The sequence below is a fragment of the Gadus macrocephalus genome, chromosome 9 (genome assembly GCF_031168955.1).
Source record: "Gadus macrocephalus chromosome 9, ASM3116895v1".
Lineage (NCBI taxonomy): Eukaryota > Metazoa > Chordata > Actinopteri > Gadiformes > Gadidae > Gadus > Gadus macrocephalus.
The window spans coordinates 11,095,135-11,117,178 of record NC_082390.1 but is presented as its reverse complement, the minus strand read 5'-3'; the positions used below and the strand labels follow the sequence as shown (position 1 = coordinate 11,117,178).

Below are 22,044 nucleotides of genomic sequence, written 5' to 3'. Positions count from 1 at the left end.
CAGAAATGGTTGAGTGACTTTCTAAACACAAGCCCCTTTTTCCATCATCTATCCATTGATAGGATCTAACTTTTCTTGGATTGTGTCAGTTTCCGGCAGCAATTCATGAACCCTGACATTAATTTGTAAAATATTTGTCTCACTGAAAGTCAAAATTTAGATAGGTCGATAATTGTGGTTTTGGAAGCCAGGTGAACGAACACGCACTCACGCACGCTGGACATATTAATAAATGAATAATGAATCACAATTAGGAAGTGTCTCAATATTTAATCAGTTCCAGCTACAGAAAAGACAAGGACAATAACAACACAAACACACTTACTGGGCCAACCGGAAGCTGGGGGAAGCCTTTCCAGTGAATTCTAGCTGAAAACCCCTCATAGTGTGCAAATGACCGTGGGCAAACATGCGTGCACATACATGAATGAACAAGCTCTGGTAGGGAAACATACAACATAATCACGATGCAGACATGCACACACAAACAAGGAATTCCATGTGTATTCCCGTTCAAACTGAGAAATTTAAATTAAGCTTCTCAATGTACAAAAGGAAATATTATATCCAATACAAAGAGGATATTTCAAAACCCTAACTAGAAAATGTAAACCTCAATTCCTTACAGGATTTCTAAGCCACACAAAGACCAGTGGTCCATCAAATTAGATTGGATTTCTATAAAACTTTCTATTAATAATTTCCCCTAACAAAAGTGTCTTATTAAGAAGTTATCTTCATAAAAAATACTATTCAGTGCAGTGGTGTGTTGCCTCCCTCCGTCTTCAGCACCTCTCCATCCATACGGTCTTTCTTTAGCCTCAGATCAACTGGGATTCCTGGGCGTTCCTAAAGGGAACCATGGACTGATGCCTGGAAGACAGCTCCCTGGGAGGAGGACACACAGGGGGAGAAAGGAGACACGGGAACGGGAAAAGGTAGGGAAGAGGTAGGAAACGGGAGAGAGAGAGAGAATCATTAGGTTCATGTTTAGACACTGCAAAGCAAAGATTACTTCAAGTTCAGTGCGTGACACGGATTACGTCAGGTCTTTCGTCAATAGCCCAGGGCGACACTGAGCTCAGCAGAAGACGCTGCACAGCCTGCCAGGCAGCCCTGTTTTAATTGCAGACAAGTACAAAAAAGGACAAGACGTGCCCCATGCACAGACTGGTGACCCAGGACAGGACGAATGCATCTAACGAGTAAAGGTTCATAATGTGCAAGATGCAAATGATCATCAATGCATTTTATATTCTACCATATGACACAACTTTTGAGCTGCATTTTTGGAACTATGATCCAGCCTTAAAATTGTACACCTTGTAGACCTTCAACTAATAAATAGTAAAAAATCACCGGCTACGTGGACGTTGTATGTGCGGTGTGTGTTTAAAGACATGCATATGAGAGAGCGCTACTGGACTCAATGAAATGCAAGTTGTACTATTAACTCCCTACCGGTCGCAGCTTTTCCCAGCATGCTGTGCCGACCCCGGTAAGACCCGCTATCTTGGTCCCGGTCCGGCAGCAGCAGCCTTCCATTGGTCGCTGGGATTAACATGTCTCATTTGGTCTGTGTGTGTGTGCTAGAGAAGCTTTAAATGCTCTCCATGGAGAAACTGCATTGTGTGTGCGGGACTTTACATCCATTTAGCCACTGTCTGTCTGTCTCTGTGTGTGTGTGTGTGTGTGTGTGTGTGTGTGTGTGTGTGTGTGTGTGTGTGTGTGTGTGTGTGTGTGTGTGTGTGTGTGTGTGTGTGTGTGTGTGTGTGTGTGTGTGTGTGTGTGTGTGTGTGTGTGTGTGTGTGTGTGTGTGTGTGTGATGCTGGCGAGTGCAGTGAGCTGGTTAGCCATGGTGGCTTTAGCTGCGTGCGGTTGGAGACAGATCCAACTGGATGGTAAACAGCCATTCATCTCCAGCTAGCCGTCCGTCTGCCCTTCACACAATGCACGACTGTGGGGGTAATTCCATGGAAGAATTGACAATATGGTAATGGCTCAGCTTAATTCTGACCCCACGCAAACACAAGCCTTTGCCGCCGTTAAGAGATTAGCAGACCTGAATGTAGCTATACAGTGCAGGCCTATGGATGAACCCCCCACTCCGCATGTTATTCACCCAGTGCTCATGGGCTCACTTCTACACTCAAAGCAAGTCCATTAAAAAAAAAAAAAAAGAGTATTGACGGCTGTTGAGGCCGAACGTCATGGGTGTCTTGGGTGGAGAGAAGATGACAGCTCCTAGAAGGGAGAACATGCAATAACCTAAAGTATAGTCTGACTTATCAATGTATTTGTCTGTATGTGTATGTATACAAACACACAACCACACACAGACACACACACACCACTGACAGTGTCTAACTCCCACCATACACGGGTCCTTTTGTGACCGCAACATCATGGAAACTCTTGCATAATCACTGGGGCATGACCTGCATGAGAAATAACCTGTGTGTGTGTGTGTGCATGTGCGTGTGCGCATGCATACAAGTGTTTTTGATGCGTTGTGTACTCACACATAATGGCGTTTAATCAAAGAAATCATGAAGAAGCCCATAACTATTTCCAGGTGGAATCGTTTTCTTCTTAAAATAACTCATAAGCACCAAAGTGCTTAACACTAAAGTGTTTAAAACAAAAACAAAAAAAATATCAAAGTCTAATTTCATCAAGTAAGCATTAACTGTTCACTGCTTTTAGACATATTCATATCTCTTTGCTTAGAACAATTTAAGAAAGACATTATATTAACTAAATACAGCTTGGATAGAGAAAACGGAGGAGAGAGTTGTGCGGGTGGGGGGGTTGTACATAGCATGCCACCGTGAGACACATGATAACATTCATAAACTCGAGATATGCCTTGGCTGCACAATGGGGAGATCTGAGATGGGATCCATGGGATCCACGGCCCGTATCTCTGTAGGCATCTGTGGAAACACCGACAGTGAACCCGAGACCCACCAGACGTTGAACACAATGTCATTTTCATACATATTTTCATTCATCTTCCACTAGGGACATGTCCCGTCTGGGAAGGGAAAAATAAGGAATTTCTTCTTTCTTTTTTTTCATTGTTTGAGTTAGGGGCTACATGGAATACTGCAGATGGTGTGACAGCTCCTTGTAATAAGGAAGACACGTTGCTTAAGCTCTTCTGATGGGGGAACTTAGCTGGGTTTCCATTCTGAAAGGAGCCACAAAAGAGACTGCTGAAACATTTACAGCAGGTGTCATGTCCAAAGCTGAGCAGCAGAAGATACGTTGTGACGGGACGATTGTAGAGGTGGCTGGGTTACATCAGTCAGGTTAACACACATACTGACACACCCGCACCCACCCAAACACCATCCCACCCAAACACCATCCCCCACACACACACACACACACACACACACACACACACACCAGTAGACAGCGGACCCTATGTATTATTTAAATTCAATTACACGACGGGGGGAAGGGAGGACAATGGAGATCGACACAGAGAGGAAGTCCCAGTAAAGAGAGGAGGGTGGGAGAGACGTACGGGGCACAGATACACCTCAGCAGTAACACCATTTTCCTAGCCCTTGACTCAGCACAACTGCCCTCTCATCTGCTACAACCATGACAGTAATCAAGCCCAGTATCTCATCAGACGTCATCTAAATTCATACTCTAACACAAACCCATTTGAAAGGATGATAATAACATCAGAGAATAAGTTAAATGCGTATTTGGGTAGTGGAAATGTTCTAGGAATCTATTCAGGTTTCCATCTCCCTTTCGCTTTCATCTCCGGATCGGATCCTCCCTCCCTATTTGGTCAACATTCAGTGACTATATGAGCGGGACCAACTCTGGATAAACTCCATGTTGCCACCACTGGCCGTGCTCCCACTGGTCCCAGTGAGCCACTTCAGAGGGCCCAGCTACAATTACAAGCACAGGGGCGGAGTGGGGCTGGGGGCACTGAGGTAGAGTTTACAGGTGAGGAGAAGAAGAAAGGCGAGTGGAGTTAGGGCTCTGCTTTGATGCAGCAGTAGAGTAACAAGGGGTGACTTCCTGTCTGCTCTGTATTTAACCCATTTGTTTATTGTGTTGACGGTGTCTGCAGCGCACATCCCCCCTCCCACCACAACACAAACAGGCTCTTGGGGTGGTGTGGGAACACGCACACACGCATGCTAGCAACTCTGTTGTGTTTATTTTAGAAGGGGACTACAGCTAGTGCTGAAGATGGATCTTTTTCTTAGGTCAACGTTGGCCATTGCCTATTGATAACATGTTGCTTTGAAAACAGACGTGTTGTACTTGTGAGCGTTGAAAGCCATCGGGTGCCATAGAAAAAAAACGCACAGTTGCGGCTGAGGCTTGGACTAAAGCTTAGTTAGTCGGCTTAGTTATATTGGGTGGCTTGGTGTAAATAAAAAATGTGTCTTTGTCATGCAACACACAGGAAGTTATACACTGAAGAAAAACGATGTAATTTGGTTGGAAAGGCTTGCAGTTCAATAGTTGCAGGATAAGTTACCCAGCCTACCTCTACTGGTGCAGTTTATCAACAACAGAACCACTAATACAACAACTCAATGTATTTGGCAAAATTGATATTTGGCTAAAAATAGAAATTCTGGAATGTCTGGAAAGACTTATGAACACACCTATCCAGAAAAACAGCCCTTGGGTGAGTGACTGGACTTACCTCACAGAGAAAATGAGTGAAGAAAATCTACCTCCATTGATATCTACATTCCTGTACCCTTACGGACCTTTTGATCTGAGCGGCCATCTGCTCCTTGGGGAATCAATAACACAGAGGGGCGGCCCCATGGGAACACTCAGGTGATGTCCTTGACAGAGCCGGCCTCTCATGTGACAACGTCATTAACTTTGACCTTTTCTATACGCCCAGGTGAAGAAGACCCCTCTCATTCAGCCTCCAGCTAGTGCATTCATGAAACCAAAACAACTCCCCTCTCTATTTTTACTTTTCTCTTCATCAGTCACTGCCGGTATTCTTGGATTGAGGCATGCCCGTTCGACGACTAAGCCCCTCAGACAATAAAAAGGGGCGCGGCCCATTCACAGTGAGCTTACATCCATGTACCTACTTCCTTTGCCTAGCGTACACACAGAGGCGTTGGCCAGAGGCGCAAAGTTCACTTCTGAAAAGGCCTGACGTCTGACAAGTCATTATGAATGGCGGCCGTAAGCCATTCGATACTGTCCACCCCTGCAGGGTAATGAGAGAGACCACATGCTAATTGGCCTGGCTGGAGAAAACCACAAACAACAACAACAGCAATGGAACAGAGGCTCTTGTACATGTAGTGGATATGATTGAACTGCTCAGTGCAACGTGGAATTCAAGCAGATCAAACATGGACACGGCTTGGACATAGTGGGTGAAGTGTGGTGCGACTCTGTGTAAATCCCTGAGGGCAACTTAAGTTCAGCCAGAGTTTGAACAGTTAATACCCAGATGCCATTACAGTATATTTCCCCCCTCAAATCTCTCAGGCTTATGGCTGCTACTCACTTAAATGTTCCTGCACTTATGCACCGCACACACACACACCAAGGAGTTCTTTCACTTTCCTTTTTTCCTGAGAAGCTTGAGGCTGTGGATTTGATCAAACAAACACCACAGAGTAACCCTTGTTTTCTCCGCTCACGTGTGACCTGAAGAATGTGGTCCTTTATTCGGACACACACATACACACACACACACAAAGACACACTGGGAATCTGGAATTATGTCATGAATGATTAACATTGGTGTGGTGTCGTGTGTCGAGCATCTCACACACACACACACACACACACACACACACACACACACACACACACACACACACACACACACACACACACACACACACACACACACACACACACACACACACACACACACACACACAGTCCCTTATTGAACTGCTACAGTCCTCAATTAATTGTTTTTAACCCCCAGAGCACACGTTATATTTGCGCTACTGTATGTAATGCATATTAATTGTTTGTCTGTTTATCTTATGAGTACATTGTCTGTCAACGTGTTGTCCCTCCAAGTTTCAGTCAGTATTTGCATTCATTATGCATGCTTTAATCCTCTGAACATATTGTGCAGAAGAGCCAGGTTTAGTGTGGATGTATGTTGATTAAGCATCTACGTATTCACATAGATTGTTGTAATACAAGCGACGATTCCGTACTGCTTGTACTAAAGCTGCATGTGATTACTCAACACTGACAAGTTTGTCACTCTGCGTTTAAATAACCTACACCTTATAATTTCCTTAACTACCCGTGTGTGTGCGTTTGCAATTGTCTGCATTTGAATTAAGCGTGACTAATCGATCATCACGGTTTTTATGGGTCTTTTCATGTTTGTGAAATCTGGATTTCATGTTGTGATACAATAAACACAGGATGTGCCACACACACATACATCATCAGGCACCCACTGTTTTCAACCATTATCTAGTCAGTCACCAGTGGGGGCACACACACACACACACACACACACACACACACACACACACACACACACACACACACACACACACACACACACACACACACACACACACACACACACACACACACACACACACACACACACACACACATCCCCAGGGGGAGAGGTGTGTACAGGAGAGTTGAGTGGCTCCCACACTACTGAACATGTAACAAACAACGCTAGAGGATCAGGTGACAAGCCACAGCAAACACATGCAGACTTACCCATGCGTAGGTCTCTGAATTAGATAACATCTTACATTTGTTATGCAGTCATTTCTTTATATTTTATAGCCAATTGAAATGTTGGAAAATTTCCACTCAACAATAACTTTAGGTCTTGCCAATAGTTGCTACAGGTTGAACTGTTTGACCTTATTCACTAACTCAAAAAAGCATGTATGTTGTACGTCGTTCATGCAAAAGTAATATAGCAGAGGGACGAAGAGAAGACCCCCAACCTAAACATAAACATTTTGATGAGTTATTGTGTTAATCTTTCTTAAATTTGAGGAAAACTCAAGGCAGACTTTCAGACTGCACTCAAGGCCAATATGGTTACCGCATAAATGTATGACTGATAACAGAAGGTGTAACTGACAACCAGTTCCACCTTCTGGTTAAAACAATACTTTAGTAATGAACCATGTGGCAGTATCTCAATGCATACAAGCCCACAGACACGGTGAAGGGGTACAGCTGTTGTTCAGAGCAAACATCAGAATGGGGAAGTAATGTGATCTCGGTGACTTTGACCGTGGGATGATTGCTGGTGCCAGACAGGGTGGTTTGAGTGTCTCAGAAAGGGGCCGATCTCCTGGGAATTCTCATCCGTCTCTGGAGTCGACAGAGAATGGTGTGAAAAACGAAAAACATCCAGGGCAGTTCTGTGGGCGGGGACACCTCGTCGGTGGCAGATTCATCTGAGACGGGCCAGACGGCTCGACGCTGACAGGACGACGTACCTCTCAACGCACAACTAAACACGTTCAACTTAAAGTGGGTGGGCTGCCGCAGCAGAAAACCACACCGGGATCCACTCCTGTCAGCTAAGGACAGGAATCTGAAGCCCCAGGTGGAGCAGGCTTGACAAAACTGCATGATAATGAATTGCAGAACAAATTGAGCATTGGTGTAAAAGCCTACCTGGGGCTGGCCGTTCTGAACATGCTCATCCTTTTAGGGCCAGTCTACACAAACCCACCGTCTAATGGCTTCTTCCGCCAAGATAAGGCACCATTTGTCAAAGCACACGTCATCTCGATCTGGTTCCATAAACAGGACAATGAATTAAGTGTATTCCAATGGCCCCCAGAGTCCCCAGTCTCAATCCAACAGAGCACCTTTGGGATGTGATATAGTACATCAGCTGTATCATTATAATTGTCTCTGTATTTCCTTGTTTTCTTCTGTATGGATATATTTCATTTATCATTATTATATTTTATGTATTTATAATTACTAAGTGTTTATTTATATACACTTAGTAATTATCATATAATGCAGATCGCCCCGATCTGCATTATATGATAATTACTAAGTGGCCAGGGACTGTATTTAAGCTATATGAAGCTGACAAACAGGAATTCAAAAGAAAACAGTTTGACACAGTAGTTATCTATTCTGAATCTTGTTGAGGTTAAATGGAGGATTGATTACGACACTTGCACTCAATTATTTTTTACTACGAATTTGAAAGCCGCCTCTTATGTGAGTAATTATAAATGTTTTAATTATGTGTGCGTGTGCGTGTGTGTGTGCACGCGCGCGCGCGCGTGCGTGCGTGCGTGCGTGCGTGTGTGTGTGTGCGTCTCTCTGTGGCCGTGTTGATGCGTGTGCGTGCGTACACACATGTGTGTGGGCGTTGAGTGTCTGACGGACTCCATGCAGACGTTGCGCTGGGAGGATACTGGTTGAGCTCGTCTCGGCCTCCCCTGCCGACGCTGTGACCTGGTGCCATGCCAGGTCTAATTAGCTCTGTTCTACCTCATCCAGGGAAACATGTTTACCAAGTAATGGAGTCTTCCCGTCGGCTCACTTTCCCCTCTCTGTGCTGGCAAACCACACCGCTCAACAAAGGCCAACAAAGTGTGTAAAGATGGATGAAGGTTGGTCACAAAAGGAGGTTATCAGACTTTGCACACAGACTATAATTTAGTGTTTTCGGTGGATGATGGAAACCTGACCAAAGGCCAATAATAGTGTTCCACCCTGCGATTGCCTACCAGATATTATTCGTCAAGCTTTCCGTATGGCTTCGCCGCTTTAAATTTTGTTTCACGCCAACCGCATGATTGCTATGATATCCAATACCTGAATACAGACGAGAAGAGAAGCAGAGAGCTGTCACGGAGGTAATGGATGATTACGAGAGGCGTGATCAGAATTCCCCTGTCCCATACAATGTGTATATACGCATGAACGCACAGTACACACACCCACCCACACAAAAACACACATTTTCAATCAACATTATAAACAACTGATGTTCCTGTTTTTTCCAGTACTTATGATGCACAGGCAAAAGCCGACAGGAAGTCACTGGACAGGAAACTACGGGCAGGTCTATTTTAAGGAGCGCTGTAGCGTCTCCACCCTAGGGAACAGTACAATGGTATGAAAATATAACTTCTCTATCATCCCCACGCACCGCCACAGATATTCCCACAAAGCCCCCAGATAGGTGCGTTGTAAACCCATTAGGAAGGCCCTAAACACGTCAGTGTGATGCGCCACCCCTTCAGCCACAGTGGCCTTTACAACCAGGGAGCAGCCACAGCCTCTTATCCCGCTGATAGTCAGCCCTATGCAGAGCCTTGTTGTGCTTCTACATAGGTATTCATTATACTAATGGTAGGTTGTCAGAGCAGGGAGGACACCTGAACTGTTGATGTTGTGTTTATCTCAAATGCTGTGTTGTTTAAGAGGGATTTAAGATAAGATTCAGTTGGAGAGCACCGCCAATCAGGGAATCATTGACCAAACAATCTTCAAAGTGTGTTCCAAGTCACATCAAGATCTAACAAATGGTCAAGACTGGCTCAGGTATTAGCGTGTGTATTTTAACATGCAGCTTTCATTCAAACAATGTGCAACTGTAAATAATTGGAGAGGAAATTGTGTACAAAAGGAAGTTTTCTGTGTATCATTCAGTCAAATAATCTCTGTTTAGTATGCCATGACCAAAAGGGAGCACACCTGAACTGTTGATGTTGTGTTTATCTCAAATGCTGTGACGTTTAAGAGGGATTTAAGATAAGATTCAGTTGGAGATCACCGCCACTCAGGGAATCATTGACCAAAGAATCTTCAAAGTGTGTTCCAAGTCACATCAAGATCTAACAAAAGGTCAAGACTGGCTCAGGTATTAGCGTGTGTATTTTAACATGCAGCTTTCATTCAAACAATGTGCAACTGTAAATAACGGGAGAGGAAATTGTGTACAAAAGGAAGTTTTCTGTGTATCATTTAGTTAGTCAAATAATCTCTGTTTAGTATGCCAAGACCAAAAGATCAAGTCTGAGGAAAAGTGTTTGGCTTCGCATTGACTTAAGTACCGGTAGTTTACTTTGGGTCTATCAAAACATGCTCTTGCCTCTCGCAGGAGTCATGTTTCATCCAAGAGGTTGTTTGTTTCTAATCCTTTCAATTAGATGTCAACTGCAACATAATCATGTTCACCGCTACCTGAGGCTACCGTTGGGATGCCAACTGCAAGACAGGCAGGTCAAAGCTTACCAACTGTGACAATGGTCACAGACAGTAAATTCATTTGATATTCTTGAGTGTTTTCCTTACTAATGGGAAATGATTAGGAGTGGACTAGTTTTAGATTCACTTTGAATAGGCACACCATTTAAAGTAGCTCCTTGAGTGAGGTCTTGGGCCTCTATTGAAATCATCTCTAAAGTAAATACCTTCATTTTGCCTTTAATTGTAGTTTTAAATTCAGCTGTGTGCGAGCGTATGTCTAATCTAATCTTTGAGCCAAGCAAGATAGATCCCTGGCAAGCTAATGACCTAACCCTATCTCTTCCACCTTGATTAATCTCCCATGTGGGATAAGCACAGAAGATCAAGGCCAAGAAATACGTCAATACATACGCCTTTAAGAACGTTAAAATATACCTGTGTCTCAGCGCTCTGTGACGGTTCAGATCTGCCACCGGTGAGCTGATGTTAGCCCTGTAACCTACGGTCCTCCTGAGGACAGTAACGTGCCTACCTGATGAGAGCCGTCCTGGGCGTGGCCGGCGTCGCTGGCCGTCCCACTCCCGGCTGGGCCGAGCTCGCCGGGCGCCGTGACGGAGGAGTGCATGCTGGGAAAGTGACGCTTCGGAGAGACGGCGGTAGCGCCGACGAGGAGGGAGCCGGGCGGCGTGTGTCCCGTGCAGTCGGCTTCACGCTGCCCGGCGACTGGAAGGACTTGGCTCTTATTGGCTGGACGACTCCGCTGTTGCTGCGGCGACGGGCCACCTTGCCGACGGGCCCCGTGCTGGTTCTCTTGAACGCTCGCTCCGGCCTGGGGACCCAGGAACAGACAGGCGGCAAACGCTTCAGTCCACGAAGACAAGATTGATATGATAAAAAGTAATATCTTTACTTTACTACTTACTTTAAATACATATGTTGATTAAAAAAGTTACATTCTGTATGATTACATTCAAATTGTCGTTCTTTTAATGGGTATTAAATGGTGGTTTCCCTTTCATAGAGATTACACCCAGATGAGTGACATCAGCGTGACCCTGAGGTCAATAGGTCAACTATCACCATGACGCTACCTCAGCCTGTAGTGCAGGAATACCAGGGCTTCCATTGCTTAGGTTTTCCCTTTCAGGCATAAGGCTTTCTAAGCAGGTGTTCCGACATCACTTAAGCTACGATGAAACACAGGAATGTACTGCAAAGTAAACTGTAAAACAACAACAGTTTCTCTAGGACCTTCCTCTTTTAGACTTTCTAACCCCCACTGCTTTCCGTTGGAACAAAATGTGTTCAAACGGAAAGTGATTCGCTTCATCCTAAAGTACAGGCCTTCACATGTGAAGGGCAGCACAGGAAACACCTGCATAATAAGCCAAAGGAAAAGCAGGTATATTGGTGGACATGGGAAGTGATGTAATGACGAAAAATAAGAAAGGTTTCAATAAACAAGCAGACCATAGCCAGACGTGTCAGGTTTTTGCAGGGACAAAAAAATTAATCTTCCCACAAACTACCAATCAGAACACTCAAATTAGCAGCTTTCAGGTTGTAGCAAAGGCTAAGCACAGACAGTTTTAGACCCATATTTAGGACAATATTAATATAAATAATTCAAGTTTATATATAGATATAAATGTATAGATGTATCTATATAGATGTATCTACATATAGATACATCTATGTATAGGAAAAAAATATATCACAAAGTTATTTGACATAAGATTATGAGCCCAAATAAATGTAGACTTGTTGTGTATTAACAGTGCTGCGGCAGCTCCTGGAGAATAACATATCATAATGGTGTCTATTTTTGCAAGAAAGTGGGGTTCCTGCAAGACACAAATGCCACAATGGAGTGCAGAGCATTCCTGCTATTGTTTGAATGCAACTGTCCCGGAATCACCAGCATGTCTGCTCTTTCAGGAATCCTCTTTAATTCAACATGTCTAACCGTGTCCCTGAACAGAATTCCAGAGAGTAAAGAAAGATATAACCCAAGAATTACATAGCTGGGTTAAATGGTCTTCCTAATGTGTCAAAGTTGAGAGTCAAAGCACATGATGGGAGCTACCTTCTTCCACGATAAAAGGTATTTTAACCTTGTCCTACGTGACCTAAGGTTGTGTCGGCCTGAGCAACTTCCTTCCTCCTTCATACATTAGCAGCCAGCCTCCATTACTTCGTGTTCAATGGACTTCACAATCGATCTGAAGCTTGAGCATGTCAGGCAGCTAGCAGAGGGTAGCTGGAACAATGTGGAGTTGCAAGGTTTCGTAGGAACCCTGCGAGAAAAACAGGTTGTCTTCATAATATTGTAAATGCAGTCGATAACCCTATCTTCTTTTCCCCTTCTCTGCTTCCATCATACCTTCCTTTTTCATTGATGACATTCTCTTGTATCAGCCGTCTTGCCACCCATTAAGGGGAGTTTCTTCCACGTCTGGCAGTAGGTCTGCAGTTCCTTTTCACTACCTTGATTGAGTCCAAAACCCATCCTGTCATCACTAATTTACTGCCCAGTTACAATAATCCCTTGATTGACCCCCGGTGACCTGCTGTGTGACCCACTGCCTGTTCGGCGTGACCTCTAGCACTTGACACAAAGACTAGAGCTGGGAGGAATTCCTCCGTGTCTTGAGGCAGGAGACACACATGGGCAAATTCACGCATGTGCGCACTCTAACACCCCCCTCCCACACACACACACACACACACACACACACACACACACACACACACACACACACACACACACACACACACACACACACACACACACACACACACACACACACACACACACACACACACACTACATGTTGGAGACTCACGTCAACAAGCAGAGATCACAAGTGTAACAAAGCAGCAGTGTGTAAAGTTAAAATCAACATGACGATGGGAGTACTAGAACATCATTGTCACATTTTAAGCACGGCTGGAAAAAAAGCCTGGCTGTGCTTGTTTGTGTTTTTAAAAGATTTCACCGCAGTGTTCGTCGTTCAGTGATACCTGTGTACCTTGTGACCAAGTGACTGTACAGGAGGTGAAATGAAAACATTTGAAACGTATTTATTGTTTAATAGGCAAGGCCTCTGGGAAGTATCTGGGAGTTGGTTGTCGCTGTTACCTCCAGTCTTCAAGCCATGTGTCTGTGCCTGCCAATAAAACAGTTAAGTGTGCGTGAGTGTGGTTTTATGAGTTCTTGGAGTGTGTATGTTCATGGAACCACACGCACACACCATTAGGTGACAACAACCTCCCCCCTTGACACAGCCAAGAAACCAGCATGCAACACACACACACACACACACACACGGTAATAAACACTCGACAATGGTTGCAGGGAGAACTGTAGCGGGACGAGACGTGGGAATTGTAATTCCCATAAAATATTCCGGAACTGAGTCTGGAAATGGAAGAAGTGATGTGGAGAGAGACCGACAGACTGTGAGATGGAGAAAGACAGACACTAGGTGCTACACGCAGGGACGAACAGAGGGCTGGGGGACAAAGTGATAATGGGGAAAAACAAAGCACTACCACCCAGGAAAAAGCAATAAACTCACACAAACAGAAACACACACACAAACTAAAATGCATTGTAAGAATTGATATTGATGAGCCGGCTATTTTTGTTCATGCATGCCATTGACTCTCTTAAATAGATTTCCAGTGGTTTGTCTGCATGAGCGCAGGTGAAGCATGTTGTTCCAGGTCAAGTGTGACTAATGAATCCTTTTACTTGGCAGGTGAACCAACCTGACTTCTTTGTTGGCAACGGCTGCATCCATTCCGGGTGTGGGCGCCACGGCAACGTCATCGCTGGCCCCTCCCACTGGAGTACAGTGGGAACCACCCCTATGCATGCACCGCCTCCTGGATTTGGCCTGGAGAGGAGAGGTTCAGACATACAGACACAGACAGACAAAGAGGATTAGAACATAGTTAAAAATAATTAGATGACAGAAATATCAATAATAGTAATAGAGTGGAGAACGCTGGAGGAGGCGGAGCAGACAGCAGCGTAAAGAACAGGGGATAAAGGGCGCTGTGCTTCATGAGAAGGGAATAGTGCTGAAAGGCGAGCAGACTGGGGGCTGGAGGACAAGACAACGAAGGGAGAGGAGAAGAAGGACAATATCAGGGGCAATTATAAAGGGCAAGTCAAATGATGTACACAAATGCCCATCCGGGGTGAATGGAGACATTTGTAAAACAGACAGTTCAAGGTAAAGCTTGGAATCTTGTTAAGCTTTATTCCCTTTTCCCCCCAATGGGACAGTACATGCAAACAACTATGCATGTTTATTTTTATTATTATTTTTTTTTTTTACACACTTTAACTGAGTTAGCAGGGATGCAAGGGGAATTTGAAACCGTTCATTGAAAGAGGTTGTTCAAACTTCATTGCTTACTTTCCACGATTTTAAAGTAAATGATCTTAAGGATGGAACAGGATATAAAGGCTTAAAATAACCAACATATCAGAGGGATTTCTCCAGTGCACACCTACCCAATATTCAGTCAGGAGAATTATATGAACATACATTTAAAAGTCTTGGAAAAATGACAAAAGCTTGGTGTAGTTTGTCTTAAACGCAATAGCTTCATTCAGCTGCACTGACCCCTTAAGGTGAGGGTACAGTAATTGGTCATCCATTTGGCTACACAGCCAGAAGTGGAATAGACTGCACCCACTAAACAGAAGGAGTTAGGAAGAGAAGAAAATCTCAGGACCTGAGATTGGAATGGATTTCATGGGTCATCGTTTTCTCAAGATTAATGAACACTTTGCTAACCATTAATAACATATTTAGAAGTAAATTATGGATTTCCCTATCCGTCACTTTAAGGGAAAGGTACAGTTAGGGGGTGTGATCAGGACAATATATCTTACTACTCTTACCTTCCAATACTGGTTTATATGTTTTTTGCTAAATATACATCAAGCACACTTTGAACTATTCTAACTGATCCAGACATAACTGCTTTGCAGTGTTGGACAAATTCAAAGAGACAGTGGGAGAAAGAGAGAGACTAGGACCAATTGTTCATCAGGGGGTATTGGCAACTGAAGCGGGGTTTGAGAGGCTGTTGAAAGTGGACTGGTCAGACACTTAGTCTTTTGTAAGGGTCTTTCAGAGAATTGGCCCCCAGCAGATTCAGCCTGCTCTAATAGCTTAACAAAACACACTGCATTGGTGTGAGAGAGAATGAGAGACAGAGACAGAGGGAGCAAAAGAGAGACTAGACTGAAAGAAAGTTGGATTCCCCAGAGGATGGAGAAAAAAATATGAAAATGAAAATAACGGTTAAGTGGAGCGGAGGAGAAAGGCTGCAAATTATTTTAAATAATAATAACCAACAGTCACAGGCATTTATTCCCCTGCATGCAGCGTTATGACTTCTTGCCATGGGTTTGTGGCAAAAGCAATGCACCAAGGCAAGCGCATTACATTTCCACAATAAATAAATGAGGGATCAGGACATGACTATTAATCTGTGCTTCAATATATTATTAATAGAATTGAAACCGAATGTGTACGGTCGCGTGCTAATCTTAGCACACATGATTCAATGAAGTGTGTCCCAAGCTGATCTCTGCTATTGTCCGTTTGATGTTCATGTTCATTTTGTGTTTGAAGGCAGCTGCATGTGTCTTAATGGAAAAAGTTTGCCAGTTGAGTGACCAAATACTGACGTTTTCTCCATTCCAACAGACATATTTTATTGCCGGCCGGTTTGTGAAAAACCGTCTAAGGTAAACCACGTTTAATAGCCACACTATTGGTCTCATCTGTGCCAATGAACGGCAGAGTTCCTTAAACACACACAATGGTTGTCATGACGCTAAAGAGGAACACACCCGGGCTTTGGTGAGCGAGGCGGAGACGCGGCCCTTGTGGTGGAAGGGCCCCGGCACAGGGCTGGTCGGCCTGGCCGGGGTCTTCCGCTCCGCCCTCCAGCGCGTTGCTGGGTCCAGGAGGTTGCGCTGAGCTAGCCGCATCAGCCGGGTCAACACACCCTTAGCCCCGCCCACTGCCCCTAAAAAAAAAAGAGGGAAAAAAAGCTGTTACATGACCAACAATACATTTCAGAGCGTTGACATGGGGCATGTTGAAACGATCAGACTGAATAACAATAAATGGCTTTTGGAACCAGCAAAATGGGGTGTGTAACACACATTAGGACACAAAGCCTTCAAATGCCTTTGCTTGAAGATAAGCAGTTTGGACTAACCAGCTAGAACTCTGCTTGAATTATGAGGAGTTCCCAATAAATGTCTAAATGGTATAGTTTGTTTGAGGGGGGGATATATACATCATGGACTAACTGATAAATATAGTGAACTTGTTTGTTTTGGGGGATTTCAGATATTGTTTCAACTTGCCCCATTTCAAGTTCCAATCCAGTACAGGTATACATCAGTGCCACACTTTGAAAAGGTAAGAAAGGTAGGCTTACTCTGCCTTCCGACCGAGCTCACCTTTAAGCCTACCCTTTGTCCGGAATTCATACTAGCAGCTGGGAAGAATGAGGGGCCGAGTGATTGAGGGCAAGGGTATTGAAAGCATAAGAAAAGACTCGGTACTCTTAACTCCTCATTCAACTTTATGTACTTGTTTAACTTTGCACAGCTACAGTTGTTTTTGTTATCTAAGGTAACGCAACAAACATGTGTTGTTTTCCACCTGGTAACCAGAAGAGGGTGGGGGTAATATATATGTGTATGTGGACAGAGGTTCAAGCTGAGGCTTACACTAAAACAATGATCAGCTGCCCTGGGATGACTGAGGATTAAACACTTTACAGATAAAAAGTAGACGCAGAGGCACAAAACCTCGGCTCACTGGCAGCCTGCTACTTTATACTGTTGTTGTTTCAACAGCCAGCCGCTTCAAGTCTTGAATTATGGGTGCCGTTAACGGAGTCCGTTATTATATGTTGGATAGCAAATCGGAGGAAATGAATCCACAATTCACCTGCACGGAATGGTTACATTTAACGATGTGTAAACTAGGTATACTGAATTTAAACTGTCACACTGTATCTAAACTAGGTATACAGTATCAACAAAGTCTCCAATTTATTCAGATGCCAATGTGTTACATTGAACAATTATTAAGTTCTTTAGCTATAAGCAATACAATCAATATGCCATTCTCACATTTGGACAAGCAGATTTAATTGAAGAGGATTTGGCATTATCTTGCAGAAAAAGTCTGCCTCATAGTTTGCCATTCTAGCATAATGTACTGTTCTTTCAAGTGCTGTTAGTTGAGCAAAATGACCAGCAAAGTGGTAATTTTGAATACCCTGTCCTTCAGTGTGTGCACGTGTTTTTGTGCAGGTATGCGTGTGTGTGATTGTATGCATGTCTGTCGCCGTGAGAGAATGAATCCTTGTGTGACACAAATGAATGTTATCGGTGGCTCACCATATTTACACAGGGGGTAGACTAACAAGCTGTGAATACAGTGATGCACTCATCCAGCGCTCGTTGTCCTCATGGTTGTGCGCCAGCAAGCACATGATGCACATACCCACATGCACTATAACACAAACAATACGGCAGACAATATTGAGACAAGATTTAGAGAAAGATATCAAGAGAAAGAGTGGAGCGGCCTAAACTGACAGGCCATCGCATCAGGCCAATCTTTTTTTATTTTCAAAGCTTTAAAAGGTTTGCCTATAAGTCTACCTAGTTTGGATTCAATTACATTTGATTTAGTGAAGAGGTGGAAACAAGGATAGTCTTTCTTTCTTTCTTGTTTCACCAGTCAAAGAATGCCTTTGCTTTGTCCTGAGGAGGGTTCGCTGCCGCGGGCCTGCTGAGGAGTGATTAAGTGGCAATACTAGGCAGCCCCCTCCCCTTCTTTGTACAGTAAAGTTTACCTTTTCTCTCTCGACACTCTATTGTAACTTTAAGTGCCACTATGTCTTTGCACTGGACTTTGACAGGTATCAGAGCTTAGAAACCCAAGGATGTGGAATCTTGTGTCACTGGATAGTTTAGTTTTGATTTAGAACCATCATGAGACAAGCCATTTCTTGTCGCTAGTGAAGTCATACCCGCAGTAAGTGAAGGCAAGTTTGACTTTCAATATTAAATTGTAAAAAGTCCCAAAAGTTGGAGACATCATGAATTTCCCCCGAATTTTCCGTCCAGGATGAAAAACGTGAAGGTATCTTTTCATTTTTTTAACACATACAATGGTATATAAAATAGGCATATTACGCTGAAAAAAGCTGAACAGCATGTTTCATCAATTGTACAATCAAATCCTAAATCTCAAATGGTATTCCTCCTGCACTTCGTTCAGCAAGATTATCTGGTTTACCTGGAAAAACGTCTTGTTACTATTAAGCAAGGCCTGTTGTTTTTAAAGAACCAACCACGAAACTCAGATGGCAGGCATGGCCCGTCTCTTGTGATTCACTCTGGTCATAACAATGCAGGGATTTAATACTAGTTAGCTAGTTACCAAAATATAAGTCTTTCAAAGACCTGTACTAACTCTAGACCTAACCCTGTCTTACCACAAGCGACTAGGGATAAAGAGAACTAAAGGGCCAGTGAATAAGATCCCCCTATGATAGTAATGGCTAGAAGCAGTGTACTCACCCTTCCCTGCCTTCTGTTCTTGCTGGGAAGGGGTTGCGATGTTCTCCTTCTCCTTGTGCTCCTCATCGTGGATCGGATTTATTAAATGAGCCTCTGGTCTTGGCCTCTCTATGGAAAAAAACAAACAAACAAAAAAGATCAAGTTGTCATACTTTATTGGAACGTAACTGAAACCACATCAAGGGCAATTTTACACTCTCGCTTCACCTATATGGACCAAGATTATTAAGGATTATATCTGGGTCTTTGGTGGCGGTTAATTAGGCATTTAGTTCATTGGGGAAACAATTAACCATTTAAATGCAACATTTTATTTCTTCATGCTGGAGAATAGGGGGAGGGGAGCTGGCGGGTACGGCGGTGTGTGCGGGCGGCCAGAGGGTAGCGGTAATGTTGACATGGAATTTGCACCAGCGTATCGGTGTAGCACATGGTCCCAGAACAAGGCCCTTGTCAAACCGGAAGATTAAATGATACGGTGGGGCGGTTTCCCCCGGTCTCATGCCAGACTAGGCAGATAGCAGTCTGGAGCTATCTCCAATGTTAGAACAACCCATTTTCCCAGGCACGCCTCACCCTCTACTATAGCCCCCGGCAGTTCCCCTCTCTCTCCCCTTCTCATTTATCCCATCTCCCAACCTCTCTTGCTCCCTTCAACTTCCTTCTCCCGCTTTCCAATTCATCTCAATCATTGTCAGACGTGTGGGTTAGGAGAGGATCCGTCCAAAGCCAAAAACCAAACATTTAACTGCAGAGACAAGTCAAAGCATGTCTCTGGGGGGCCACCAGAAGCCACACAACGGATGATTTTGACATTACCTTTTTGTGGGTTTTGCAGAATAAATTAGGCATGAGTAATTAATAAACAGCTTTTCCTAGACGTGGCAGGTTGATCCTAAGTTTGATTTCTACAAGTTAAACAGTGTCAAAGTTCACCCACCAGTTTGACGCATTCCTCATAAGCCTTGTGAATACTACCCTAGAACTCCATATTGTATCCATTGTTAGACCTCAACCTCTTTTTTAACTCTCCAGGCTTTACAAATCACTGGATGGACTAGAAAACATACCTTTCTTAAACATAAAGTTGCTCACCATTACCAGCCAAGCTTTCCTGTATGGAGAACCAACACAGCGCAGGACATCAACAAAAGGCACAGTACAAAATACTAATGTTTTCAAGATGTTCAGACACGGCAGGAAGACACCAGTGGATGTGTCATCGCAGGTGAGCTCAGAGGCCAGGTATCTGCGTGAGTAAAGCATGTAATAAGAGGGCCTGTGTATGTGCATGTATGAGTCAGTGTTTTTATGACCTGAAAGCATGGCAGAAAGCCATGGAGCTACATGTAAAGATTCAACGCTGCATGCATTTCGGTGTAGTAGAACACATATTTTGGGGATACGTTTTTTACAGATAAGAAGACTCGGAACATTAAACAGTGAATACACACTGTAAACAGACCGCCTATTCAGGGTAAACTACATGATGTGTGCAATTTCTTATAATGATAGCTTGACTTTCTATTAAATCCAGCTCAACTGTGCCAGCTTTTTGAGCTTTTCAGTCAAAACCTGACAGAATTAAAATAGCTACAGCTATAAAAACTGGATCATCACACTACTTAAATAATAATTAAAAAAAAAGTAGAGTCTTACAGAGATACCTCACAATGCCTGGCAACTGACAGCTGTTAGCCAAAACAAATGTCTGATCCTAAGAGCATCAACACAGGACTCCAAAATAGATGTTTACCCTACACGACTAATGCCATAATGACAAACACTTAGCACCTCAAACAAACAAACACACATGCAGTGCAAGTGTGACACTTTAATTTGGGGGCTGAGGTTTAAAGCTAAATTTAGCCAAGCCTCAGAACAATAGACACCACATGTGTACAAGCAGGTGTGAAGTAAACCCTTTCTGAGCCCGTGTCTCATACCAAGAGACAGAGATGGAAAGTACAAGTTAACTTGAAGACAGACATTCTATTCCACCATCTTTAAAAAGAAAAGCACGAGACAGGTTTGTTACTTGGATTGCACTAAGATGGAGAAGGGAACGATTCTTTAGCAGGTGTTGCTCAGACCAGACAGACGTATGGACAGAAACAAGCTTGTGGCCTTTTTCGCCTTAAGAGACAGGTAGTGAAGGTCAGTGTCTGGTTTGTGTCAGAGATTTAAACTTCACCCTGTCATTATGCAGAGACCTCCTGTTGGCTGTCAGAACACACAAACACCCACCCACCCACGGACCCGGCAGCACTGAGCTCATGCAGGGGTGTCTCTATGACTCAGGGATATAATGAGATGGTCTGAATGACAGCGTTTGTGTTGTACAGAAGGTGAACCGCGTGTGGCACGCACTCCCGCCCGCACACACTGGCGTTTCAGATGACACTGTGCTCTGCTGATTCCTCATTGTCCAGGTATTAATGCCGATGAAACAGAGTTTTCAAGGTTGTGTTTTTGTGCGTTTGAAGCACCCAGCGCTGTGCTTTTGGGGTAGAGGGTGGGTCGGGGCAGGGGAACACCTGTAAGAGAGAAGCCGCATCAGCTGCAGTACAAGGCTGCTCTCAGCAGAACCAGCGGCCAGATCGCAGACACTGAGCTCGACAGCAGCTCTAAAGTGCTGAGAGATTATGTTCTAAAAGAATGAAAAGACTGAATGTGCTATGCTCTCAATGCTAAAACGCTGAGCCTGGTTAACACAGGTCTTAAAAGGTGTGTAGGTGTGTGTGTGTGTGTGTGTGTGTGTGTGTGTGTGTGTGTGTGTGTGTGTGTGTGTGTGTGTGTGTGTGTGTGTGTGTTGAGAATAATACAATTCTTCTGGACAGCCTCTGAATTAAAAAATGTTTGCCTGGGATCATTGATTTAGAAATGTTTATATAAGACGAACGTATTGATATCAAACGCTGTAACCTTTTGATTGAGTCTCCGCCTCCCTGCCCGGCAGCAGGCGACCGTGTACAAGGAGACTCTGGCTCCCTCCTTGTTTTGCTTTCTGCCCACTGTATGAACCTTGCAGCCCTACGTTGCGGTCCCTACATCCTTCCTGGTGATTAGCGTACGGTCTAACCACACAAAGGGGCCGCTCGGCTGTTTCCATGACACAGCCCGGGCAGAGGGCAGAGAGATAGGCCACAGTGAGAGGGAGAGAGTGAGGCAAAGAGGAAGGAGAGGAAAGAGAGCCA

At 44.1% G+C, this 22,044-nt stretch overlaps 1 protein-coding gene across 2 annotated transcripts in view; it reads right to left on the bottom strand.

Moving 5' to 3' along the window:
* Positions 1–250: 250 nt before the first annotated feature.
* The window catches only part of si:ch211-266k8.4 (TBC1 domain family member 10A), a 40,720-nt gene continuing 18,926 nt past the window's right edge, over positions 251–22,044 (bottom strand). The window contains exons 11-15 of one of the 2 annotated variants that reach the window (XM_060060734.1): positions 18,848–18,945; positions 16,085–16,263; positions 13,978–14,105; positions 10,736–11,032; positions 251–888 (exon numbers count right to left, since the gene is read on the bottom strand). In XM_060060734.1, coding sequence (XP_059916717.1) covers positions 822–888; positions 10,736–11,032; positions 13,978–14,105; positions 16,085–16,263; positions 18,848–18,945 — 769 coding nt within the window. In that variant the 3' untranslated portion in view covers positions 251–821. Of the gene's footprint in view, positions 889–10,735; positions 11,033–13,977; positions 14,106–16,084; positions 16,264–18,847; positions 18,956–22,044 lie in introns of both variants that reach the window. The other variant, XM_060060733.1, reaches the window with a different exon arrangement.